Source organism: Schistocerca nitens, chromosome 11 (genome assembly GCF_023898315.1).
Source record: "Schistocerca nitens isolate TAMUIC-IGC-003100 chromosome 11, iqSchNite1.1, whole genome shotgun sequence".
NCBI lineage: Eukaryota > Metazoa > Arthropoda > Insecta > Orthoptera > Acrididae > Schistocerca > Schistocerca nitens.
In genome coordinates, this window is record NC_064624.1 from 47,139,218 (window position 1) to 47,158,592 (window position 19,375).

General features: G+C 40.8%; 1 protein-coding gene across 4 annotated transcripts in view; it reads left to right on the forward strand.

Moving 5' to 3' along the window:
* Positions 1–18,944, forward strand: part of LOC126212971 (neprilysin-2-like) — a 245,010-nt gene extending 226,066 nt beyond the window's left edge. For 3 of the 4 annotated variants that reach the window (XM_049940505.1, XM_049940502.1, XM_049940503.1), the window contains 4 exons: positions 1,525–1,643; positions 13,688–13,819; positions 15,022–15,203; positions 18,267–18,944. In XM_049940505.1, the coding sequence (XP_049796462.1) occupies positions 1,525–1,643; positions 13,688–13,819; positions 15,022–15,203; positions 18,267–18,429 (596 nt within the window). In that variant the 3' untranslated portion in view covers positions 18,430–18,944. Of the gene's footprint in view, positions 1–1,524; positions 1,644–13,687; positions 13,820–15,021; positions 15,256–18,266 lie in introns of all 4 variants that reach the window. The other variant, XM_049940504.1, reaches the window with a different exon arrangement.
* The last annotated feature ends 431 nt before the right edge of the window (positions 18,945–19,375 follow it).

Sequence of the window (19,375 nt, forward strand, 5' to 3'; positions counted from 1 at the left end):
CCCAGCTCACAATGTTGCTCCTGTCCAACCTCAACAGGAGATAATCCCTGTTTCCTGGCCACACTCTCTCAAGATGAGTTTACCCTTCACTTCTCTCTAGGTGTTCATCATTCCCATCTGTATAGTGTACCTGCTCCCAGTCACGATTGACATTCCATGTATTTGGCTTTCTATGCCTGTCGTTTCTGTTGCTTGCACCCATCTAGTCAAGTAAATTTTCAGCAGTGTCTTTTTTTAAAAATTCTCTGAACACTTTCCATCAAATTAGTAAATCTGTCAAAACTGTTTCTAGGCAACCACCATTTGCTACACCTGTGTAGGCCATTTATTCTCAGGACCAAGCCATAACTGCCTCAGCATCCAACTTGTTACAACAATATTTTATCTTAGTAACTCACTTTTAAGCTCTCTATCTGTGGGATACTGCTCTTCCCTTCCAAGAAATCCCTCAATACAGGTTGCTGTTTATCGTTAAACAAAAATTCAGACAAGAACACCAGCTGATATTCTGATATTAAATCGCAGATTACCGCGACTTCAGGTGCCCACCTATATTCTTCACTACCCAGATGACATTTTATAAATGACACTTTTTCTTTATCCGATCAATTTCTGGGTAACACATTACGAAAATGTTTCAGATGCCCTACAGGATGCTTATTTTTCGTAGGACGAAATACACAAAACGTTTTACAACTACCAAGCAAGATTTCTGCAAGTACAATTGTATTATTATTAATATTGCTATTACTAATTATTTTATTGCATTCTTCTTAAATATATTGTTCAAATCTCATGCATTTATTCTCTATCAACTGGGACTATATGCTCATTTGCGTCTTAATCACTTCATAGATCTCATTGCAAATATGTGTAAGGTATACATCTTGGGAGACAAACAGAAGGGTCAGGGGACACTCTGGATAGGGAGGTGTGACGTGGTGATGATACTGATGGATGTGGGCAGGACGTGTGGCTAGCAGAATGCGTGGCAAACGGAGCAATGGAGTTCTCTGCTTGATTCTCAGACACGGGGAAAGACTGAGCTGATTTCCTGATGAGAGCTTGGGGTGTGACATCAGGAAAGAAGCAGTGACATGGGTGCGAACAGCTGGTGGCCAGAATGTGAGGAGAAGTCTGAAGGATGGCGTTACCGAGCAGTAGATGTCTGGTGTATGATGATGGTGATGTGATAGCATCAACAAAGTTCTGTCTGTTTCAGTAACCTTCCAAAGTCCCAGCAGTGCATTCCATAAGCCAACTGGGAGCGTCTGTGACTACATGTCCACTAGTTTGGATGTGTTTCTGTTAACCTCATTCAATAGAAAGTTCAGTGTCACCTGATCAAATGCTTAGTGTTCCTTTTGTACCATCTAGGTTTGTCATTTGAACAGGAGAAATAGGCTTGTTGTTGGATCTTAGTGAGTAATTACTAGACTACTAGATGGTGGTGGTGGAGACTCTGCCCAGACCAGCAGTACATGTAGTGATGGAGGTGTGTGTGTGTGTGTGTGGGTTCCACAGTGTTCCCAGCGGGCATCCTCCAAGGAGCCTTCTTCAGTGCTGACCGCCCCAAGTACTTGAACTACGGTGGCATCGGCTTTATCATTGGCCACGAGATCACACATGGCTTCGACGACAAGGTACCCACTTTTTTTTACATACTTTTAATACTGCACACTTATGTGGAATATCATTGTTGAAATGTCTTGAAATGTGAAATAGTGAACTTTACAGAAAACAGGAAAATGGTACTTCATGACTACAGTATAAATTAGAATCATTTAACTCACAGAAATACCTAGATATAACCATCTACGGTGATACAAAACAGAATGATATACACTTAGCTGTACGTAAAGCAGGTGATAAGTTCGGTGTCTACAAAGGAGATGCTTGTAACACACTTGCACCACCCATCCTAGAATATTATTCAGGTGTGTACAGACCAGTTCCAGATAGGACTGACAGGGGATACTGGATGAATACAAAGAAGGATGGCACGAATGGTCACAGGTTTATTTGACTCACACAGATATTGAAAAATCTGAAGAGGGACACGCTACTTACAAAGTTCAGAGAACCAGCATTAAACCAAAAATCTAGGAACTTAGCACAGCCCCGTAGACATCTCTCCTGTAGGGATCGTCAAGGCAAGATTAGAATAACTGCAGCATGGATAGAACAGTTTAAGCAGTTATTCTTTTGCACTCCATGTGTTGATGGAACAGAAGAAAGACAAATATATTGTACAATGCGGAGTACCCTCTTCCATGCACTTTTCCATGATTTGCAGAACACGGATGTAGATGCAGAATTAGGCCAAAATGGTTCAAATGGCTCTGAGCACTATGCGACTTAACTTCTGAGGTCATCAGTCGCCTAGAACTTAGAACTAATTAAACCCAACTAACCTAAGGATATTCATGCCCGAGGCAGGATTCGAACCAGCGACCATAACGGTCGCTCGGCTCCAGGCTGCAGCGCCCAGAACCGCACGGCCACTCCAGCCGGCGAATTAGGCCTCTGGAGAAGTTTCATAAATAAGAAGGAAACGAATTATGTAGTAAAAATTACTGCTGTACCATTATCTACTGTCTTTACACCGTGTGTTGGAATGCTGTGATGTCAACTGCAATCGTATCACCACAGGGCACTAATATAATAATATGGCCAACATCGAAATGCAACACACTGATATTGCACAATTAATTACTTCAGAAGAAAATCTTTACCTAATATTCGTCCGATAAGGAGGCCTTAGGCACTGGCCACCTTTGACTTTTTTTTTTTTTTTTTTTTTTTTTTACTTACATGATTTGGACAGCGACCTTACATGAATTTATCTTGTAATCGCTGAATCGATCTCCCCAAACTAAAATGTTTAACAACAAATTTAAGCATAATATTCACAATAAATTAATATTTGGCACAATACTGCGAGATGCTTTATTACTGAATGGAAAATATATCTGTGTGAATAATACTGTTCAATTTCTAGAAAAATTGCCTGTATTTCCTGTTTTATGTCCCACATTTTTCTACCTAATTTTAATTTATTTTGTCTACATTTTCGTGCAACTGGTTGTCAAAAATTTAATTTTTCATTCAGATTCAGTGTTCGTTAGTTAACCCACCACTAGTAAGCTGGATTGCATAAGGCAGCAACATTCACATAGTGTTACCACAATCTCTGTGCACTGGTCATACTGCCTGTGCGCGCAGTACTGGGCTGTCGTATGCAAATAGCGCCTTGCACTTAGCTGCTGACACATGCAATATGGCCAGCATACATACATTATGGTAGCACACGTGGATTGCTTGGTAATGGACCTTGTTCAGAAGCTGGTCGCCATTTAAATAAAATCAAACTTCTGCTCAACTTCGACGGTTTCGTAATGTCATTTGTTAATTAATATTTTAATCTGATGATATACAAGTAAAATAAGAGCGAAGAAGAGGAAGTTCCAGTTAGCAAGTATCGAAGCACTGACTTTCCAACTGTAGACTGGGACACTGCTCACTGAGGCAGTAAAAAATGGTCGAAATATTTTGTACTCAAGAGGAGTCAGAATTGCTCGATGTCTACTTCTCCGAGTGTTTTTGAGAAGTTTGGCATAGTGCTATAGAAAACTTATGTCTTACCTAGGGCTGATGTTCAGAGCTTGTAAGTACTGAAGAGCGCCAGGTGGTGCCGTCTGGCATCCAAGATGAGGTTCGTAGTGATCGTCCTCAAATTGCTTCCATGGCGGGCAATAATGAAAGATTTGAGCAGGTCAATGGACAGGAAACACTTACCACTTAAATGAAATTCGAAAAAAAAACTACTGTTGGGTGTATTTCCATACCCAAACTTGTTCAAAGCTCGTGTTTTTCCATATTTTGTGCCCATTTGGTGTAGTGTTTAAAGATCTGACACCACAAAGTTAAGAGCAGAACAGTTAGCGAAAGATGAGAATTCTGGCAGGTTACATAAGCTGGTTCCATCATTACGAGCTTGAAAATGCAAGAATATGAAATGACACCATTTAAAGTTGCCATAAAAATGCAGCGATACTTTACTTTTACTTTATCACGTCTGAGCAAGTTTTCAGCCATAGTCTCCTATCCCTGTTATCTGTTCCAAAATTTTCGGCACAGTATTGGACAAAGTCAATAGCTGTATTGTTTCTCACCCATAGATACTCGAGGATTCACTTAACTGATAGGGCAATGAAATTTCTATGCCATATCCTGCACCACACCACAATCGTAGAAAATGTGGTTGTCATCTAGTAATCCCCACATTAGTACATTTGCCTTAACTGGCGCAACATCTATTCCTAGTCTGTTGATGATCCCCCAACTTTTCTACTCCCACGGCACACATGTTGGCCATATCCTGCATCACACCACCATCATAGAAAATGTCGTTGTCATCTTGTAATCCCCACCTTGGTAGGATTGTCGAACTGGCGCAACATCTATTCCTAGTCTGTTGAGGGTCCCCCAACCTTTCTGCTCCAGCTGCACACATGTTGGCTCAACTTCTTATGGTGGGTACCGTTCAAGAAGTTCTGTGGCCACATGCTCTTCAAACTCATTCTAGATTTTAATCCTGTTGCAACTATGAGGACTGTGTGGCTACAAACAGTAGTAACGTTGAAACTTTAGGCTAATCATGTTCCAAGCATTTGTTATTTTATTTATTCTTGCCATCTCTTGTGCCCTTGTGTCTCTATGCAAACTACAGTAGATCAGTAAATGTATGACCTGTTACACGTATGTCACCAGGAGCTTACATCACGTCAAACAGACCAACTTTCCTGTTGAAAATGCATCTAGTCATCACATGTTGCTGTTGCTAGGATATCCTGCTTACCAGATGTCAAACTTGTACCAAAAACCAAAATCCAGACCAAATTAAAGTACTTGACGTCGCTCTGCTGTAGGTTTTAAGCACGTTTTCTCCACAGCTACCAGCCTAATGGCAGGGTGAAAGAGAATTTGCCCCTGCACATAACAAGTCGAAGCATTAATTGACCTGGCATCTTCAAAACTGAATTTCACTTTTGTCAGAATGTTATTCAGATCAAAAGACCGAAATTAACATAAAAAACCTTGTAACCACAGTAATTAAGAAAAATGCTGCTGAATGTCTTTCCAATACAGCGTGCACGCTAAGTCCAATATATACTGTGTACCCTCCGATATAAGGTAACCCAGTAGGAATGCTACACATTCAGGAGTATGACAGGAAGGCTAACGTGAAGCAAAACCTTCGTATGCACACGTACTCTGTTCTTAATGGTTTCTGAAATAGCACACAATTAATGTACATTTTTGTTTTTCAGCTTGTGGCGCACATGGATGTGCCTCGCCTGTCCAACCTCTTTCACCTTTTATTCTAGCCCATCTTATTTCGCCACTTTCACCTTCTTTGCTAGGTACGTCTTTCTGCTGTTAAACTAGTCCTTAAAACGCGCAGCTGTCGATGGTGTGTTGTGGGTGAAGTAGTGCGAGGGACTGAACGTGTATCAGAGAAAATCACCGGTTAACTGGGTTTTACACATGCTGGATAAAACGCAGCACATCTACCCAAATGAAGAACAGGCATATTTGGTGTGTGATATGGTACCATCAGCTCTATCCGACACGTCGAATCCTTGATTGTAGTCTTTAGTAGAGTTTTCAACACCGTATGATTAGCAGGTGTAAGTTCTTGTTTTCCTTGTGAACTCGCAGTTCAACAACCTGTGCAGGAACAGCAACACATTGCTGAATTGCTGCAGTGTAATCCTGCTACCAGCCAAGGAGACTTTCTGGAGGTATTAGTGTCCGACAAATACATTTAGGGCGGACATTACACGCGGAACACTTGCACCCATTTCACGTACATCGTGTCTACAGTCTTCACAGTGGCGACAGGACCACATAACCTGTATTTTGTATTGGTTAAGTGACAATTGTCATTTGCTCCCATTAATACTGATGAAGCCACGTTTAAATTGCATGGAATCAACACTTCACATAATAATTATCGATGTTGTCAGGAAAATCCACCACAACTGTGGAAACGGTGAGGTAGGATTGGTAACATGTATAAAAGCCTAGTCATTTTAAAAGAGCAAATGACACGACAGAATTAGTTGCATTTTTTTGGAAAATTAGTTTGTTGAACACTGAGAGTGTTCCTTCGCACAGATTTTTAGTGTACTTGCAGGTTGATGGCACCCCTTCACATTTTACCAGTCATGTGCGCTAACATCTCAACCGCTCTTACCCTAATCGCTAGATTGATCATCATAGTACAATTAACTGGCCACCAAGATTTCCAGTCCTTAGACTATTAGTTTTTTTGTTCATGGGGTTGGAGGAAGTCTCAGGTGCACAAAAGGGAGGTGAGGGCACGCGAAGATCTGCTTGGTCGCAGCATGGATGCTCCTGCACTCTCTGGGGTGCCAAACGCAGTGTGTCAGCTTGGAGCACACTGCTTAGCTTTGCTCCTGTCAAAGAGAGAATGATGAACAAGGTTCAAGATAGAGAAAAGTCTCATTTCTGACCATGAACGAAATTCGAACTTAGAACAAAAAGAACTTAGAATTGTATTATTTATTGAAGTATATAAATATTTCTTCTGTAACAGTACAAGGCACACATGAGTGACTTATTCTTCGCACTGATCTGACCTGCAAGTTACAGTGCACCTGTCTAGCGCAGTACTACGATCTTTGTATCATACTCTGATGAAACTAAAACTTGTGTATAATATACACATAAAAATTTCCATTATAACAGTACAAAACACGCATCGCTTCCTTATCTGCACTACTGTTGTAACTTTGTGGTTATGTACACTTGGAGATGAAAATAGTCCGAGGTTTGTAAAAAAATAAACTATGTTAATCCCACCTCTTAATTTTCTGTTGGTGGTCGCAGATTTGTCTTATTTCGGTCAAACTGTTACAGCAACATACAGGGTCTGATTATGGAGGGCACAGCATCCACAGCGATGGCTGCCTTGTACCAGAACCCACAGAACGCAAGACTTTGCGCTTACATACATTCTGTGTAACACTGCATCTTGCCGAGAGCATTTCGGAATTTTAATTTTGCCTTTTGTTTCCTGCATATTAATACTGTTAAGATGCTGTATATCCTCTTGCGTGTAAGATGCAAACTCTTGCCTATAGAGATTTAAGTTCAACAGTTTGTTAAATGAGTGGTCATTAACCATAGTTATGTTCAGACCACCACATTTAGATACAATGTAACCATCCTTCTAAGCAGGTGAAAAAAGTGGGAGGTTTTCAAATTGCATTTTTCATCTACCCTCAAGTAGAATAAAGATCCATTCATTTCGGCGAGTACTCAATGTATGGTCACATTCCAGTAGTATTTACAGTAAATGCTGGTGGCTTGTGTTCGTTGCAGTTGTATTCAGATTTTTGTTGAAACTGATTTGAAGCTCTTGTTTGCACATGTGGAATGGATTGCTCTTTTATCCAGAAGCAGTCTGTATTCTTTCTTTTTATTCATTGTTTTTGACAAATAGTCTAGTTTGCTTTTTTTATTACATAGATATTATCAGTTTGCCATTTCATGCACATAATGCATTAGTAGTACTGAGAGGAGCAATTTTTGTAACAGGGATCGGTTTCAGTTTGTCCAATAAATTGCTTATTTTTCTTAAAACCAGAGAAATACATTATTCTTGAGAACCAATCCCATTCCGACAATACCTATATTTCACAGCATTGTAGAGAATGAGGTCCTGGATTGGCAAAAATATGTTTCCAAAGATTTCATATAAGACTAATGTTGTCCTTTTGGTATCTGTGTTAACGATTTCCATATAGTTTACAGGTAATAGTATATTCTTTAACCAAGAAATATGCAAACGTTTCTCATAAATGATAACAGAGATGATTTGTATAATAAAATCAATAAGTTTGTGACATATGAGGCAGTTCATTGCAGTTTCATTGGCGTTAGTTGTTTCATGCTGTCTGTAATCGAATATACAATTACATCGGGCGGGGGTAATTCGCTACAACCTCTTTGATGCTACTTGCTGTGGTGTAACAACCTGTCCCTGTGTCACTGAATGTGTATTAAATTGAGATGTTAAAACTACTGTTCATTATGTTATTTCGTCAAAGTGTCATGTACGTTTCACTGTGTGACAATATATGACAGAAGCAAATAGAACTGTGTTTACAAAGATATTTGGCGGATTTTTGTGTAATACTTGTGTATTAGGAAATTATGCAGTTTAAGAGATACACTGCATTAAAGATCTCATCAACACGAGCCGATTTTAGTATACATTGTTGCGCTAAAGTGTCAAAAAATGAGACACAGATGGATAAATGTCCTATTATTTAGTAATTGCTTGTGGAAATCCTGTATGTAAGCTTTTTTAGAGTCAGTTGGTACCACAGTTCCAATAACTAATGTTGCAGCCTTCCTCAAAAGTTCGCTTTTTTACATCATGGAAAATAAAAACAGGTAATCCCAAGATATAAATCATAAGAAAAAGGCTATATTAGCCAGTCAAAAGCACCAGTTATGTTTTTCTCGTTTAGAACATGATGCTTTATCTTCCCACCTCTCCCCAAAACGGTGCTTTGTCAGGTAGTGAAAGTTTTTTTTTGTGCTGCCAGTTACGTAGCCTCATTTAGTCATAGAAGGAACTGTCAACTATCACTAACTTGCCTGTTCAGAGTAATATTTTAGCTAACATGTCTTTTGTACAATTATAGAACAACAATACAGTCAATTTAGATTTGTAAATATTTAACTTGGCAGTCCATTACGCCTTGCACCAAGTGTGGTACAAAGATATACCTTTGCTCATTGCCAATAGTGGGGGTGGGTGCAGAGAACAAGATGCAGATTGCCTCTTACATTCTAATAATCGCTGCATTACAGGGCTGTGAGAGAATTCTTTGGTTTAAATGCTGGTAATAACTGGAATTCGACACGGAGGTCTAAATGTCTAAATATGTGTGTGTGTGTGTGTGTGTGTGTGTGTGTGTGTGTGTGTGTGTGTGTGTGTGCTCATGCATTCATGATGTCATATTTGTCCCAGAAACCCCATTGCCTTTCTACTAAAACTCCTAAATATTTATGAGTGTCTGTGTGTCCAGCTGCCCTCCTAGTATACAATGAAGCGCCAAAGAAACTGGTATAGGCATATGAATTCAAATACAGAGATATGTAAACAGGCAGAATACCGTACTGCTCTCGGCAACGCCTATACAAGACAAGAAGTGTCTGGAGCAGTCGTTAGATCGGTTACTTCTGCTACAATGGCAGCTTATCAAGAGTAAGTGAGTTTGAACGTGGTGTTGTAGACGACACACAAGCAATGAGACACAGCATCACCGAGGTAAACATGAAGTGCGGATTTTCCTGCACAACCATTTCACTAGTGTACTGTGAATATCAGGAATCCAGTAAAACATCAAATAGCCGACCTCGCTGTGACAAGAAAAAAGTCTTGCAAGAATGGGACCAACAACGACTGAAGAAAATTGTTCAGTTTAATAGAAGTGCAGCCCTTCCGCAAGTTGCTGCAGATTTCAATGCTCGGCCATCAACAAGTGTCAATGTGTGAATTATTCAATGAAACATCATTGATATGGGCTTTAGGAGCTGAAGGACCACTCGTGAACCCTTGATGACTGCATGACACAAAGCTTTACACCTCACCTGGGCTGGTCAACACCGACATTGGACTGTTGATGACTGGAAACATCTTGCCTGGTCAGACGACACTCGTTTCCAGTTGTATCGAGCAGATGGACATGTACGGGTAGGGAGACAACCTCATGTATCCATGCATTCTGCATGTCAGCTGGGGACTGCTCAAGCTGATGGAGGCTCTGTAATGGCTTCAAATGGCTCTGAGCACTATAGGACTTAACTTCTGAGGTCGTCAGTCCCAAAGAACTTAGAACTACTTAAACCTAACTAACCTAAGGACCTCACACACATCCATGCCTGAGGCAGGATTCGAACATGCGACCATAGCGGTTGCACGGTTCCAGACTGAAGTGCCTAGAACCTCTCGGCCAGACTGGCCGGCGTTCTGTAATGGTGTGGGGCATTTGAAGTTGGAGTGATATGACACGCCTCATATGTGTAGATATGACTGTGACAGGTGACACATACATAATCATCCAGTCTGATTACCTGCATTCATTCATGTCCATTGTGCATTCCGACGGACTCGGACAATTCCAGCAGGACAATGCGACACCCCACACATCCAGAATTGCTACAGAGTGGCTTCAGGAACGTTCTTCCGGCCACCAATTCTCCAGACATGAACCTTATTGAGCATATCTGGGATGCCTTGCAATTTATGGACAACCCTGTAGGATTCATGGTGTCAATTCCCTCCAGCAGCCATGTCGTGTTGCGGCACTTCTGCGTGCTCACAGGGGCCCTACACGATATTAGGCAGGTGTATCCGTTTCTTTGGTTCTTCAGTGTATTATGAGTATCTATATTGCCAGTTTAGATCTTACAAGACGTTGAGATCACAGATTTACTTAAAGCTTAGTATGTCTCTAGTAGGCCAGTAAAACAACATAACGTGCAAGTAGTAAGGTGCACTACTCTGGCAATTCAGAGAATTATATTATGGATGTATCTGTGCATAGGTGCTTGCTGTTAGAGTTAATGGTGGTCAAGTGGTTAGTGTGTAGCTTCATAAGACAAACGTGTATGAGGTGACATGTGGACTCCCACTGAAACATTTATGTTAGAAGTTCCAGTTTAAGTTCCATGATATTCAAAAAATTTGCACTTTCACTATTCGTTGTTGCTACATTAGTAATGTCTCACCACTACGCAGGTTAACTGCCAAATGAGACCTGGCTTCGTGTCCACTCCTCGAAGTAACAATGTGCAAAGTAGTTCCAGTTACCTTACTAGATTGAGTGTATATAGGACTTCACAAATCATGACAGGCATACATTTTCAGGAAAACTCAATGCATTTCATTTACTTGTCGATAGTTAAAAATATGTTTCTTCTAATAATTAAATTTAACGAAAAATGGTAGGTAGTAGAAAACATTATATTCACTAAAACTTCATGCAAATACACGTGACTTTTTAAAAATTATATTACCTCTCAAATGACATATATGTTAAGTAATATGACCAGTGACGAAAAAATCTAAATTAAAATTTAAGTTTGAGGATGAATCGAACTGTCACCTCACACAGGCTCATCTTATAGAGCTCAAATGCTAACCACCTTTTTTAAATTTCATTTTGTTTTTTCATGTTCATTGTATTTGTTTGTTACGGACGTCCCATGACACCTGGTGAAGCTCATTGACTCAGTTTTGTTTATTGCAGGGAGCAGCCTACTCTCTGACTGAACACACTGCGTTACCGTGCCAGCACCATGAACCACCACCATGAACTCTACCAGGTGGCACATATACATCAGTTACAAAATACAATCTTAAAACTTCTCTTGCAATGTTCTCAGAATTGCCAGAGCAGTGCACATTACTACTTGCACACGATGTTGTTTTAATGGCCTGCTACAGATGCACAAAGCTTGAAGTAAATCTGTGAACCCAGTGTTGTGATCTCCCTTTGTTAGATGAAACGCATTTACTTTTTAATATTTAGTGTCTTGACAAAACTGTGGTTCTAATGACAAAGCATGCCCCTGTTCACAACACGTCCACTTCACACTGTGAGTTTTAAACAATCATGCGCAAATATCACCAGGGTATATACTGATCATTTGTTTCATTTACACCATTCAGATCGTCTGAATACTTTTAGTAAGGCCAAGATGGCAGCTCTGGGGCCACATACTTTTTGGCTATTTCATTTACACAATTCTGGTCATTTGGATATTTTGAACATATCCAATATGGTTGCATGATGGCTACATGATTTTTGACTTGATTTAGGTCCTTGAGGATAACATGTGTTCATGATGAATGTCCATGTCCAATGTACTATTTCTCCGAGAAACCTCATTGCTTTGCCACTAATACTCCTACATATTTAGGAGTGTCTGTGTATTCCAACTGCCCTTCCAATATATTATGAGTTCCTATATTGTCAATCTAGATCTTGAATAAAATGCACATACTTTTAAAACATTTAGTCTCAATGCATTTTGTTTGTAACAAATTGATGTGATAGAGAAGGTCCGTGTTAGTTTCTCAGCAACAGGCTAAACATTTTTATCCTGTGCAGGAAGAACATGATCATATGCATAGGGAGGGAATGCTAAATCTTACTGAGAATGAAAAATTTTTGGGAACATCGTCCTTAAGAAAGCAGCAATTGATAAAATTACGTTAAATTTACTTCAACCTAGACTGTTGTATTGAAATAATTTTAATTACTGGGAATTAGTGGTATTTTTTGTACAAATCAAATAAAATTGGTTCCAGCTCATTTTCCCAAGGCATATAACTACATTGATTTCTATGTCTACCTTTCTCTTGATCAACTCGAGAACTGACTAAATAACTTGAATAAAATGCTGATTTTTGGAATTGTAGAACAGCTTGGCCAGCAAAATCCTATGGTAATCAGCAGACAGATCCATCAGAGCAACTCTTGTGCTTCATTTATTTTGATATCCTTCCTCAATGTATTCTGTAAGGTGTAAAATCTGGCTTGTGTCGTCCTTTCAAGGTCTGAAACCTGCTTGTTGAGCTATGAGTTTTTATTCTGTGAGTGGTAGCAGTCTTTCTAATATTAGTCTCTCATATAATTTGAATTGATTTATAGTAGATTCTGTGTTTTGGTACCAGTTTCCCACTCCAAGTACAAGAGGGTAGCTTGAGACTCTGTCCATTCCTCAGCACTCTTTAACAAAGCTGTTGGCAGCCTTCAACTGTTATTGTACAAGACTTTTGTTAAAAATTTAATCAGTGTGGGAGGGAGGGCAACCCAAAATCGGATCCCAAACATTTTGACTATTAATCAAAGAAGTTATTCCTAGTGCTACTCCACAGTGGATGACACTGGGAGATATTGGAAGAAGGCCACATGCAATGTAGTCCATCCATAAAGACAGTTATTCAAACCTTAGTTTGATCAATGCTTTAGCGTTGCTTCTCATTCTAGAACCTGTCCCAGACAAGATAGTTAGAGGCAATGGAAAAGATACAAAGAAGAGCAGTGAATTTTGTCACAGATTTGTTTAGGAAGTAGGAAGACATCACAAAGATGCTCCTCCAGTACCAGTGGGATTTGTGCAAGATTACCACGACCGTATGTTCCTATAAGGATCAACCAATATGTCCCTTCATTCAAATGGTTCAAATGGCTCTGAGCACTATGGGACTCAACTGCTGAGGTCATTAGTCCCCTAGAACTTAGAACTAGTTAAACCTAACTAACCTAAGGACACCACACACATCCATGCCCGAGGCAGGATTCGAACCTGCGACCGTAGCGGTCTCGCGGTTCCAGACTGCAGCGCCAGAACCGCGCGGCCACTTCGGCCGGCTGTCCCTTCATCCTATGCATAACTGGCAGTAAAACCATGAAAGAAAAATTGCAAGACTGCAACTCATATGAAGGCTTGCCAATTGTTCAGGAATGGAACTGGGAAGGAGGGCAAAACAATGTAGATGGCTAAGAATCTAGAAAAAATTGCTATATTATAAGTATTTTTAACACAGCTTTAATGTTTCAACCATCTTCAGGGTCGTCGGTATGACAAGGATGGTAACGTGGTGGACTGGTGGGACCCTGTGACTCGTGACAAGTTTCTTAAGAAGGCACGCTGCATCATCTCACAGTACGGGAATCTCACTGATAAGCAGACAGGCATGCACGTGAGTAAACCTGCTGGTCTGGCCTAGCGCCTCCTTCTCTGAAAATATTGCTCACCCTCCTCTTTAAAGAAAACAGTAGCCATACTCGTCCCATTCTTGAACACAATAAGCCTTGGTTTCTCCTGTTTCAGTAATCACAATCTGGATGAAGATTCACATCATACAGCTAATTTGACTAATCACATTCTGAAGGTGCACATCTAACCTGACGCAGCTGTAGGCCTAATTTGCTAACTACCATTCTGATGAAATGCACCTCCCATACTGAATTCTCCCATTTCACCAATTATTTCAGTGACGATGGATTTCATACACTATGGAGGACTGGTCAAAAAAATTTTCAGATGTGTGTGAATTCCTAAAGGACCAAACTACTGAGGTCATTGGTCGCTAGACTTACACTTTACCTTAGCTAACTTATTTTAAGAACAACACATACACACACACACACACACACACACACACACACACACACACACACACACCAATGCCCGAGAGAGGACTCAAACCTTCAGTGGGAGGGGGGGGGGGGTCACAATCCGTGACATGGCGCCTCGAACCACGCGGCCACTCCGTGCTGCAGTCAACTGGCCCATTTGATTCATTGCCACTCTGATGAAGAGACACCTTATCTGGCCTACCTGACCAGTCAACATGCAGATGCAGATGCGTATGATTTGAAATAGTTGACTGCCCCATTTTACTAGTAAGTACTCCAATTCAGATGCACGATATCTAATACTTTTGAGTGGTCCCACTTTACTTATGGCTGTGCCAGTCAGGATGCATCTTATCTGACTACCCCACTCGACTAATCATTTCAGTGAAAGTGGATGTCACATGATAATTTTTTCTGATTCATTTGAATACTAAACATACTTGTGAAGATTCATTTTATCTGGGACATTTGAGTTTTCTCATTTGGTTGATCGCCATTCTGATGAGTGTACTTCACATCTCAGGGATTTTACTTTACGAATCCCACATAATTTGGCCGCTATAAATTCTGTAATTCTGTACAATTTAGCTCAGTAAAAACGTGTTCTTCAATACATATGCTATTGGATACAACGGAGCATGCACTCTCCTTCATTTCACTCTGTTTTCGCAATCATGTACATAGGTAACCAGCAGAAGACTACAAGCAGAAGCAAATGATGGTGGTGAGTGACGATGATTGATAGCGGTGTGTCATGTTGCAGCTGAATGGGCTCATCACACAGGGGGAGAACATCGCAGACAATGGCGGCATCAAGGAGGCGTACCGCGCCTACCTCGCCCTGGAGCGCCGCACCGGCCAGCCAGAACTGAGGCTGCCCGCACTGCCCAGCCTCTCTCCACGGCAGATGTTCTGGGTGTCCGTCGCACAGGCCTGGTGCTCGAAGTCAGTAGAGGGGTCCCATCCCTGACACTCACTCAGTGCATTCTATTTCTGTGTTAGTGCAACAGTACTGGCAATTCATAGCAATTGAAAATGGAGTCACTGCAAATGGCTGAAGTGGCTTCGCTAGGTAGTAAAAAAGGAACAAATTATCTTGGACGGGGCGTAATCAATAGATGTAGAAGTAACTTGGGGAATGCTCAAGGAAATTATCTTGGAATCCTTGCTGTTTATGTTGTCTATTAATGACATGTCAGACAGTATTTGTAGTAACCTCACACTTTCCACAGGTAACACCTTTCGCTGTAGTACTGTCTAGAAACTGCATAAATATTCGTCAGGTCTTGATAAGATATCAAAGCAATGCAAAGATTTACCACATGCTTCAAACGTTTAGAAAACAATCACTGTTACTTTAGTCATAGGATACTATGAACTCTTGATTTATGAGATTGTTACTGTTACTGTTACTTTAGTCATAGGATACTATGAACTCTTGATTTATAAGTCACAACAGTAATGAAGCAATTTTAACTGATGAATCTAGGAATATACTACTACCTCCTACATATTGCTAGTATAAGGACACAAAAGACAAGATAAAATTATTAACAATATGCATAGAGGAGTTTAAGCAGTCATTTTACCCATACTCCATACATCAATGGAATGGGGTGAAACTATAATACAAGGTCCAATAAGTGTGTACCCACTGCCACGCACTTCATAATAGTTTGAAGAGTGTGGATATACAACAGATGTTTCTTCATAACGTCTTTCAGGATTTCAGAAGACAACTGCTTCAAAACTGCAGGGCATACAGAAAACAGAGACACATCAATGGATAGAGCATCTCTCCAGTTTTTTAATTCACACTGCGGGGTCTTAGTATGGCGACAATTCGTGTCATGGTGAACATCATTACATGCCTGAAATTCACTGAACTCACTGACACAAACTGCCTACAATGGCACAACAGTAGCCTGCTTCGAAAATTTGTTCAGTGGGTTTCCTATCTGCACGTGTGAACTAATTCAGTGCAGCAATATTGGGCAGACTCCTTATCTACATCTTGTGACAAGCTTCCCTCCAAAGTGCTACTCCTCCATAACGATGCTTCAAGAGATGCTCTGTCGATTAATGTTGGTCATTTTTCTGTACATCTTGTAGATTTTCCACTGTCATGTTGTGAAGTCCTTGAGGTACTTACAAATAACCAAATGTAGCAAGGAGGAAATGATCGAAAATAGTAAGCAGGGTCATGAGGATGTAGGCCGCAGTAGTTATGCAGAGGTGAAGAAGTTTGCACTGGATAGACTGAGATAGAGAGCTGCATCAAACCAGTTTTCAATTTAAAGAACAAAAAAACACATATATGATTGTGTGGTTTATATGTTTCTACAGTACGTATGTATGTTGCACTTCATATGTATGAGTATGTCCATTTTCACAGTGTGAGTGCATCTGTGCACTGTGTGTTTGTGTATGTGTATGAATATGTGTATATATGCATTTATTCATGTACGTTTAGCAGTGTATATGTGTGTTTGTGCACATGTATTTTTTTACAGTCAGTCTGTAGGTATTAATGCATGTGTGTTGCATGTACATTATGTGGTCAAGAGTATCCAGACACCTGGCTGAAAATGACTTACAGGTTTGTGGCGCCTTCCATTCGTAATGCTGGTTCAATATGGTGATGACCCACCCTTAGGCTTGATGACAGCTTCCACTCTCGCAGACATACGTTCAATCAGGCAGTAGAAGGTTTCTTGGGGAATGGCAGCCCAATATTCACAGAGTGCTGCACTTCGGAGAGGCCTGGAACGAACTCGGCGTTCCAAAACATCCAAAAGGTGTTCTATAGGATTCACGTCAGGACTCTGTGCAGGCCAGTCCATTACAGAGATGTTATTGTCATGTAACCAATCCACCACAGGCCGTGAATTATGAACAGGTGCCCGATCGTGATGCATGATGCAGTCGCCATCCCCGAATTGCTCTTCAACAGTGGGAAGGTGCTTAAAACATCAATGTAGGCCTGTGCTGTGATAGTGCCACAACAAAGGGTGCAAGCCTCCTTTATCAAAAACACGACCACACCACAACACCACCGCCTTCGAATTTTACTCTTGGCACTACAGACGCTCGCAGATGACATTCATCGGGCATTCGCCATATCCAAACACCGCCATCGGATCACCACATTGTATACCGTGATTCGTCACTCCACAACGTTTTTCCACTGATGAATCATCCAATGTTTATGCTCCTTACACCAAGTGAGCCTTCGTTTGGCATTTACCGGCGTGATGTGTGGCTTATGAGCTGCCGCTCAACCACGAAATCCAAGTTTTCTCACCTCCAGCCTAACCGTTATAGTACTTGCAGTGGATCCCGATGCAGTCTGGTATTCCTGTGTGGCAACCTTCTTCAACTGTCGGCGGTCTCTGTCAGTCCACAGACAAGGTCGGCCTGTACACTTTTGTGCTGTATGTGTTCCTTCACGTTTCCAACTCACTGTTACATTGGAAACAGTGGACCTAGGGATGTTTAGGAGTGTGGACACCAGTGACACCCAATCACCTGACCGAAGTCCATGAGTTCTGCAGTGCGCCCCATTCTACTCTCTCACAATGTCTGATGGCTACTGAGGTCGCTGATATGGAATACCTGGGAGTAGGTCGCAGCACAATGCGCCTAATATGAAAAACGTATGTTTCCGAGGGTGACTGTATACTTTTCATCACATTGTGTATGTGTTTCACATGTGTAGCATGCGCAAGCTTGTGGACAAGTTAATTATTTGTGTTGTTATGATGATCCGTCAATTTGTAAAATTATTTATATATGAATAAATTTAATTCTATGATGATCTCTATAATAAAAATGAGAGATAAAATCCTGTTACTTAAAAACTGCTATCATACCTTTTTTTTAAATTTTACTGCCAGTATTTAAATTCTCTCAGTTCTCTCAGTTGAAGAGTGTTAGTTTTTAGTCCTCATTTGAGCAAGTAAGCACCAAGAAATAAAAATGGCTGTTTCTGCTCCATTTCATTCACAGGTACCGTGTTGAGCAGATGCGCCAGAGCATCTTGACTGACGTTCACCCACCGAGCCGCTTTCGCATACTGGGCCCATTCAGCAACCAGCCCGAGTTTGCCAAGGACTTCGAGTGTCCACCTGGCTGCCACATGAACCCGAAACAGAAGTGCCAGGTGTGGTAAAGCGTCAAGAGCCTGATAGCCACACCGAAATGTCAGGAGTCTACCACCAGCTGCCAAGTGCCTGATGTCACCCACTGTCCATTGCACACATCCGTCTCCCAAATGCACAGATATCCCGACTCAGTGACTCTGCAGAACAAAAGCGAATTTAATGCTGTCAACGATCGACCAATACTTCAGATATGAAGCTTTGTTTGTGTGTAGTCTTCACTACACGGGTTCCGACGTGTTCACTATGGACTGCAGTCTCAAAACAGGCTATCGGATGTATCCACAGAAGACTGGAAAAGGACTGTCCAGTTGCTATGGTTTTAGCACATGCTTAATGGGGATTGCCAATTGTGTGTGTGTGTGCGTGCGTGTGTGTGTGTGTGTGTGTGTGTGTGTGTGTGTGTGTGTGTGTTATCATTGTACAACCAGCTTCTTGGGGAGGATAAATAAATCTGTCCGCAGATGCCGTTTCCTTTATCCAAAATGTTAATAAAGTATTTCATATACTATTTTCTTTCTGGCAAGTCCTGGAAATTTATTCTGTTCGAGTAATACTACACAGACAAAAACGACACGCACAACAACTCGTAAGTTGTGGAAGAAAAGGAGAAAATTAAATGGACAAAAAGTAGTGGAGGGATGATTCCAGTCATTTAAACCACAGAGATAAATAGTTTATGCACTGAAAACATATGTTGCATTATTAGTGAAAAGTGAGATTTACTGCAATACTAAGCTGCAAACAACGAGATGAGGCAAGATCTAATGAGAGAGTTCTACACAAGGAAGTGTGACATTTCAAGGAAATGTAAACAACACCCTTGTATTTTTTTCTGTCTGCCATTATCAGCACTAAATAAGCAACGTGAAAAAAATCAGTGGCCATCATTAAATAATCGTCAAGAAAGTGATTGGCAGTCTAGAAACTGTTAGTTCCAGTACTATGAAGGGATAT